Below are 9036 nucleotides of genomic sequence, written 5' to 3'. Positions count from 1 at the left end.
AGCCCAAACAACTGACGAACTCTCTCTCAGTTGTAGCGTATGTGAGTTCCCGATCCAACAGCTTTCTACTGAGGTAGACAACCGGGTTCTCAACTCCGTTCTCGCCCACCTGACAGAGGACAGCTTCAGTGAAGTAAGTAGAGGCATCGGTCCAAACATCTTGCTGTAATCAGGGGCCACTAAGAGACGAGTGCTGGATAAGATGTTCGTTAAAGTCTGGAAAGTGACCTCACACTCCGGAGACCAGATCACAGTGTGAGGAAGTCGCTTTTTAGTCAGGTCCGTAAGGGGCTTCACAATGGCACTGTATTAGGGCATGAATTTTCTATAAAACCGGGCCATCCCAGAAACACGAGTACCTGCTTTTGTGTGTGGGGAACAGCCACTGCACTATAGCGGCTACTTTGGCAGGCTCAGGCTTGAGCTGTCCCCTTCCCACATGGTGTCCTAAGTACAAAACGTTGTACTTATCTGGCTTAGCACTGCTTCAACGTGCTCTATGCTCATTCCAAGTGTTACAGCAAGGTTGTCTATGTGCACCGGGGCACACTCCTGCATCCCTTTCAGCAATGTATTAGACCAACTGCTGGAAGGTAGCTGGGGCATTCTTCATCCCGAAAAGGCAAAACTGAAAATTCGTACTGGCCATTTGATGTGATAAATGCTGACTTCGCCTGTGCCTCGGGGGTGAAAGGGATTGGGCATTGAGCTACCGATAGTCCACACAGAACCAAGTAGTACCATCTTTTGTGGGTACTAAAACCACCAGCGATGCCCAGGGACTTTGCAAACAAGAGATCACCCCTTGCACCAGCATCTCTTCGATCTCTTGCTCCATACCTTGCTAAACTTCGCTTGAGACCAGATAGCCAACTTGCGGACTTGTGGAGAGGCTGTTGATCCCTGTTGTTGGCTGGAGGTGTGTTCTTGCCTGCAAACAAGGCCCTGTATATCCCTAGCAAATCTATCACTTGTGCCCATTGGGGAACAGTGAGCTGGGTACCGATACCCACCTTATCCACAGATCCTCCCTGCTGGGCTTCTCCACAGAGGTTAGGCAAAATCGGGCTCACCTGATCTCCCAGTAGTAGACTACAAATGGCCACCCCCACCGGCTCACTCGCATAATATGCCTTTAGCAAATGTATGTGGTACGTGCTATGCCTATTTTGATCCTCATCTAACGCAGCCACATTATTTGTCTTGTTAAATCTCCGTAGTACCATGTACGGGCCGAACCAGGAAGCTAGCAGCTTGTTCTAGTGAGTGGGCTTCAGAACTAAGATCTGCTTACCAGAAATAAACTCTCTACTACGAGCATTGCAGTTGTACCAACGCTTTTGCTTGGTTTGTGCCACCCTGAGGTTAGCATGTGCTAAACCCACTAGTCCACTAGTCTGAGGATGGTAGAGGGCAGGGTGGAGTTGCTTAACCCCACACTTAGCCCAGAGATATAGGAGCAGTTCAAACATGAACTGCGTCCCCTGATGGTGAGGATCTCACTAGGAAAACCTATCCGGGAGAATATATTAATCAGCGCCTCCGCTATCTTTTGGGCCTCGATAGAAGAAAGCACTACCACTTTTTGGTACATAGTAGTAAAGTCCTCTACCGTGAGGATTTACCTCTTACCTGACTGACTCAGGATCATTAGGGGGCCCACAATATCCAGAAGCTATCCACTGGAATAGTTCTCTGATTACCTGTAGCGGCCTCAACGGTGCCTTTGCCTGATCACTGTCTGCTGATAGGCATCGCAGAAGCGACAGAATATTTTCACTGCCCGCGATATCCCCGGTTAGTAAAGTTCTTTGCCAGACAGGCTCTCGTGCATGTCACCCCTTGAACATCAGGTAGCGGAATCTCATGGGCTAACCTGCAAAGCTGAGTCTTGCATGCCACAGGTACAACCAGCTGTCTGGTACCGGTTCATGGTCGATCTAGGGCTTCAGGGGTTAAGACCCTGTACAGAAGGCTGCACTTCCATAGGAGCTGCTTGGGTCCGGGCTCAGAGACAGTTTTGGAAGAGCGCTGCCTCATGCCTTCTAAGTCGGGATCCAGCTGCAAAGCTTCCCTGAATGCGCATCCCTGTTTTGTAAACTGGTCCCTTGTCACAGAGTCGGGGTTAGCGGTATCTTTCTATTCAGTGGCTCTCCAACGTACCTCACTGGTCTCCGGTGCAATATCTGTGTTTGTTGCCTCCAAGGTCCTGGGAGCAGTTAACATATCCCTGTTTCAGGGATAGCATAAGCATCTTGGGTTTGGCTGCAGGTGACCGGGGCGACATGACTGTAGTCAAAATCACAAACAAGCTAACCCAGGTCGTTACCGTTAAGGAGATTGTTCTTGAGTCCAGGCAAAATGCACACATTTCGGAGGTCTCTGCCCGCTCCCCAGTCTGGGATGGACTGGGGTGAGGGAGGCTCCGGAATCAAGCAATCTGGCAGCCATACATGTTACAGGGCTGAGAAGGCATTGCTGGACATCCTGCTGCTCCATTCCGACTGCAGCCATGTGGTACATGGGCTCAAGATCTTGATCACATTAGGTGGTTGCTTGCTGTACCTCCTGTATCACTTAATCTCTCTCATCTGAGGCAGCCACACTGATATAGTTGATGGACCGGGAAGCTTGGGAACGTGGCCCCAGACTGATGTGGGTAGATAGTCCTGCATTAGGACAGTTGACCCATGTGACTGGTCCGGCAGCAGTGGTAGCATTTTTATTCATGCATGAACTCAATATGCTGCGAACAGGGTGCTTGGGCCAACTGTGAGCTTCTCCACGTTGGGGTGTCCAACCATCTTGTCTCCGCCAGGTGGTTACCTGCTATGCTTGGTGGTTGGGTGCTGCTGCTATGGTCAGCAGCGAAAGTTGGGATAAGCTGCTACAATCTCATCTGCATACCGGGCAGCCTTCTTTGCACTCTCTGGCTTGCTGTCCACAAACCATTCCTTGATTTCGGTCAGCAAATGGAGTAAAAACTGCTCTTTGACAGTTAGGTCCATTAGTTATTTAAAGGTTTACTAACTCAGCATGTGAGTCTTTTAGGGTATGCTGCAGGGACCGAAACAGAGCCTTGTAGGTTTCAGGTGTAATTTCACACCTCGCAAGCAAAACCATATTCCTAACCTCGTAATCACCAGCATCCTCCGTATCAATCTCCCTATACCCCTCAGCATCTTTCCTGCTGATCTGGGCTGAAAAGAACTTCTCCCACTCTTCCTTTGCCCAACAGTGGAGATGGCACTGTTCAAAAGATCTGAGGTAACCATTTATGTTCTCCTTGCCCTCCACAAACTGGCAAACGTGTTGTAGGTTAGGCACTAGGCTAAGACTGGTTCCGGGACCTCGGGTGTGCAATGCAGTCTCGCTGTGCTGGAAGCAGCTGTTAGGCTACAGCCCACCGGGCGGGGGGGGAACGTGGTGGGAGAGTGACGGGGGCGCGGCCATGACGTCACCCAGCAGGTTCACACTCATTGGCTGAACCGCCGGGGGGCATGACCCAGTGCTCCGTTGCCAGTGTTAATCTCAATTTTCGGATCTGCAAGAAAAACTCGCCGTGCAGCGTGGCAGCCACTCCTTGCAGCGGGCCCGGCCCCATTGAGAGGCGGCTCTTATCCTGGAGCAGCCGCCATATTGGGCACTGCAGCCTAAACCAGAGACATGCTGGCACTGCCATACCTTCTGCAGCTGTGGGGTTCGGCCCCAAACTTGCCAGCATGATCCGGAAAAACTCAGCATGATTAAAGGGCTATCTCCACATTGCTGGCCTCGGTGCTGAGTGCATGAGCGGGAACTGCTGTGGGGACTAGCAAGACGGAGCTCCGGGACGTCAGCGGCTCTCTCAGCCTCATGCCGCAGTAGCTGAGCTAGAAGCTTCACTCTGGTTAGCCGCTCGATAGGTAACCCTTGTACCAGACTCTCATCGGCTAACTCTTTTTTTTTTTCAGGAGTTAACAGCAAAATACACAGTATAACAGGTACACGCAATACTTTACCACAATAGGGGTATGGGGGAAAACTCATAGCTGGCTATGTGTAGGGTGTTGCCAAAGCTAGCTTATCCTAGATGTCCTCCAGAATCCATACAGGAGAAAAAATAAATAGTCCACGCTGGTATAAATAACCGAGACTAATTGACCCTGCAGTATCTGGCCACCGACACCTTCAGTGCCCCCAACACTCGCAAGTCACAGAAAACAAGAACTGCAAAACTCTGAACAGGATCAGCGGTTATCGGATTCTCACATACAGAGAGCCACGGCAACGTCTGAGGGAAACAAAGGAGGCGATAGGGGTAGAATTGTTCCTCGTGGTGGGGTGACAATTGTCTTGAGGTCTGCACATGGCCTGGGTGCACTAATGTCATTACCTTAGCGACCTGGAAACATAGGGCGACATGCCCAACTACGGTCAGACATACTTATTTGTGAAATAGGCCACCCAATACAGGCTCAGGCAGCATGGAGAAACAAAGCGCAGAACTGTCAGAATGCTGGTGTCAGCTGGGAGTCCTTCTCACAGAAATAGGGCTTATTTGAACCCAACCATCACAGTCTTATAAACGTTATTATATAGCTTTATTATTTAATTTGTAGTTCTTTAATAGAATGTAATTGCTCTTTTTGAGTTATGAAATAAATAAAAATATGGCCAAATATAATTATTACACCTTGAAGAATAAGGGCCCATATTTCCTGACATCTCCAGCACTAGATGTCACGTTACAGCCCATTCACTGTAAGGTGTCTTCCGGCACAAGGAGGTATCGTAGGGGATAGTGCTGCGTACTAAATATAGGCTAAAATGTCTGTGCAAACCCTTGGTAGTTTTTCATGGAACTCCAAGGTTTAAAAGAATACAGGTTAATTCACTTGAATGTTACTTACAAATATGCATTACGTTCCCGACAGTTCAAGATTTGATTTTGAAGGAAGTGGGTTCCAGGAGTACTGTCAAGTTAATAAATAATATTGCGTCATCCAACTGGTTCTTTATCAATTAAGAGATGGGGACTCCATAGTATTAATATCTAAATTAGAAATGCTGCTAATTCCATGTTTGCCAGGATTATAATTCTAAAGAAGAACAGAGTTACTAAATAATTGAATTAAAATGTTTGGAGGCACAGCAGCCAGGGCATGATCTGGGCCCCATGGCCCGTTTTAGAGATTACTCTCTTAAGTCTTACTGTATATTCAATAAAGTACAATAGTGCCGATTTGGCAGTACCGCATAGAAAGTACCATTAACTTGAACGGGATTTTGTGCGGTGGTGTCAAATCGGCACATTACTGAATAAGCCCCTTAGTGCTGTTTATGACGTACCTGTAACACCGGTCTGAAAATGCACAGCTGTCCATTAGCAGCCTTACTACACTTTCACGACTTTTTTTGTATACAGGGCTTTAGTGCTTTGATCTGAGGCTGCAATAATCTTTACCGTCCTCTACCTTCCACTATGTTGCATCATGTATTCAACTATCAAAAACAGAAACATCCTTCAACAACTTGCAGCAAATACAAAATATCACTTGTGAGCACATTCACGTGTCTCAGACAGGTCTAAACCTTGCTTTTCACCATTATCTCTTAGCATACAGTGCTTCCACTGCAGCCAGGGATTCTGGGAAATAATATGCAAATGAGCACACCATGTCACCTTTTGTTTCAAATCCATTTTAACATGGATCCCCATAAGCTTATGCCTGCCGCATTACACAGCTTTTCAGCCCAGCCTGGGTTAAAGAAGTGCACAGCCAGTAAACCTTCTCACAGACAGCTGTTTTGACCTTTTGGGTCTCATCAGTATGAGGCTGGTTATACTGGCTTTGCAATTTGAAGCTGGGATAGGTTTCAGCAACTTAGGAACTGCAGACTGATGCAATACTGATGCAAAACACAGCAGCAGTTTAACATTGCATTACTAGTCATGCAAGCTGTTTTGCTATCAGCATTCTCTTTCACTACAATGCCTATAGAACGTGTACAACATGTTGCACTGTTTAGGAAATAAGACTCATGTTGCACAACCGATAGTTATTTCTTATCACATAGGAGCTGTAATAAGCCAAGAAAAATGTGCTAATGAAGAACTCGGTAAAACAAAACAAATTGAGGGTCCATCCATTGTTAGCGATGAGCTTCTTTCAAGCACCAGAAGGTAGAGTAACTGAGATCTGAATGATGAGGGTTTTCTAAAATGTAAGAATTACAGTGATTACGTGGTTTAATCTCAATGAACTGATTCAACAACTTTGACTTTTTCAAATGACATTTGATATACAGTAATAATAATAATAATAATAGTAGCATATTCTTGTATAGCGCTGCTAGTTTTACGTGGCGCTTTACAGAGACATTTTGCAGGCACAGGTCCCTGCCCCCTGGAGCTTACAATCTATGTTTTTGGTGCCTGAGGCACAGGGAGATAAAGTGACTTGCCCAAGGTCACAAGTAGCCAACACCAGGAATTGAACCAGGCTCCCACGTCAAACTCTGTGCCAGTCAGTGTCTTTACTCACTGAGCCACCCCTCAAATTAAATGACCAGCATTGCCTCCGATGTACTGCTTCCTTCAACCTTACACATCCACAACAGGTATTCAGAGGCTTTAATATAGCAGGGTACTCGCTGCTAAATAATCAGCTCCAAACTTTCCTCCGGCGTCCAGGACTATCAAAGCCCCTCCATTATTCAAACCCTTATTTGGACTGACAGAATGAAAGCCACATCATTGTGTGCACTGCCTCCTGGTCTCAGATACGCTTATTCTTTTCCAGTATAGAATACACGGAGGTGGACGCGCTCTCAAAATGGAAATCGTGGTCTTTTATTCACAAAACAAAAAGGACAAGAAAAATGAGGGTTTTGTCAGGAATCCTTCTCCAGAGCCCTTTAGATAAATGAAGGAGGAAACAAAGAGGCAGTCAGAATGAATTAAGGCAGATTTTAACCCCTTTCTCCCTCCGCTAAGCAAAGGACCTACATTTGGTATTAATTCCGTCCAACGATTATCATTCTATGTGCAGTTGCTCTGTCGTCCTTGGTCTTTATTGACATTTTCCCCACCCTCTCCCTTCCGTGTGAATGTTTTGCCTGTGAAAAGCGATAACATTAGTAAGGATCGCACAGGAAGGGGTCAGGCCATTTTACGTGATTTTCACGGATTCGAGAGAAATATACGGGAAGCAGGGCATCTAAAATGTACAAATATTGAAATAAAATTTTTAAAAAAACATTTGATAAATGGGGGTAGGATAATCAAGGAAGATATTATTTCGCTGATATTGTTTATTTTTATGGAAAACCCCATTCTTTGTATGTTTTTCTCACGTTATGCTGTATTATATGTATTTTTTACTTTTATTTTACTACCTAGTGCAGGGGTGGCCAACTCCACTCCTCAACGGCCACCAACAGGTCAGGTTTTCAGGATATCCCTGCTTCAGCACAGGTGGTTTAATCAGTGGCTAATTGACTCACTTGTGCTGAAGGGATATCCTGTTGGTGGACCTTGAGGACTGCAGTTGGCTACCCCTGACCCAGTGCTTGAAAGTTACAGCAAACCAATGATGCCGTACACATTAGTCCCAAACCTGGCATTGCACATAGAATATATTGATCCTAATTTGTAGTTTGCAACCCCTTGAATGAGGGATAGTGACCATTTATATAATAACAGTGATTCCACAAATTGAGCCGATACTGATCATTATAACCACTAATATGTGAGGACTTTAATACCTAATCATACTGAAGTTTTATTTCCAGCCACATTTAAAATATCAATAACCGTATATCTGTCACCATATTCCTTCTAGTAACCAAAGCGGAAGAGGGAGTAGGTGGTACGATACCTTTTATTGGACCAGCAAGTAGTTGACATGTTCCAAACTTTGGAACCTCTCTGGATTCTTCATCGGGTTACCGGATGTAGGACCCTGACAAGGTTCGAAAGCTTGTAACATGTCAACTACTTGTTGGTCCAATAAAAGGTATCGTATCACCTACTCCTTCTCCCTCCTTTGTTAGTACATGGAAGGAAGGACCAACACGGCTACCCCACCCTTCTGCGACATGTGCTTAAATGAGTCATTACATTTAGTAGTCAGGCAACATTATTGAAAAGATGTTGTGCACTCCACTGCATCATGGAGGAGGATGGACACTAAAAGCAATGCTATTAAGCTTCAACGATTCGGATTTAAATAATCAAAGAAATTAAATAGTTGTTTTTTTTATTAAAACACTTAGTGAAAACACTTTGAGGTACATAAAGTAATACAACAGTCATGTTGTAGAACAGCTTTCTTCTTGAGAAGATTGGATTCCTTGCAGGTTATGTCACCTTTTATTGGTGCAACATTAAGGTTATACTTTGATAATGTTGTATGCAAGCTTTGCGGACCACATGAGGTCCCTTGGTTGGAGGCGATCGTTGTTGAGAAGATGGAACACATTTAAAGAAGCTACATGGCAGCAATATCTGAATCTCCATTTCAGAAATACAAAATTGTCTCAACTCCAGACGTCTTTCCAAAGAAGGCTTTTTGAGTAGAAATAAAGCTTGCATTGTTGTTGTGAAACCTATTACATTCAGAGACATCTCCATGTTGACAGTCTGATGTCCCACCATGGCCAAGTCTCAAAAGGAGAAGCCATGTTTTCGTTGGTGCAGGTGAAGAATGCCTGAAGATGTTTGCTGGAATTGATCATCCTTAGTTTGCATGCAATTTCTCAAGGGCTGGTTATCAAAGGATAGTTTCCCTGCAGACTCCAATTAAACTATGTGGTCTGTCCCGGTCCACATCACGTGTTATATGGATCCTGTGTAAAAAGGCTACCGGAGAACTGAGAGCACCACAACTCCGGAGATGAAGATCTTCTTGCAGCCGCTTTCTTGATGGATTCACGTTTTGCTGAGAACTTGTAATTACCTGTTGGTGTAGTGAAGTCATAATGATTAGACATGTTTTACTTTGCAGTTTTATAGTACTCAGTTGTATTGCATACACATGAGCTTTTGCCTGC

General features: G+C 45.3%; 1 protein-coding gene across 1 annotated transcript in view; it reads right to left on the bottom strand.

The window, feature by feature from the left end:
* Positions 1–8264: 8264 nt before the first annotated feature.
* Positions 8265–9036, bottom strand: part of ENTREP2 (endosomal transmembrane epsin interactor 2) — a 526354-nt gene continuing 525582 nt past the window's right edge. The window contains exon 11 of the mRNA XM_075575857.1: positions 8265–8942. Within this exon, the coding sequence (XP_075431972.1) occupies positions 8757–8942 (186 nt within the window). The 3' untranslated portion in view covers positions 8265–8756. The remainder of the gene's footprint in view (positions 8943–9036) is intronic.

The sequence above is a fragment of the Ascaphus truei genome, chromosome 18, assembly GCF_040206685.1.
Source record: "Ascaphus truei isolate aAscTru1 chromosome 18, aAscTru1.hap1, whole genome shotgun sequence".
Lineage (NCBI taxonomy): Eukaryota > Metazoa > Chordata > Amphibia > Anura > Ascaphidae > Ascaphus > Ascaphus truei.
This window is presented reverse-complemented; position numbering and strand designations above follow the sequence as displayed.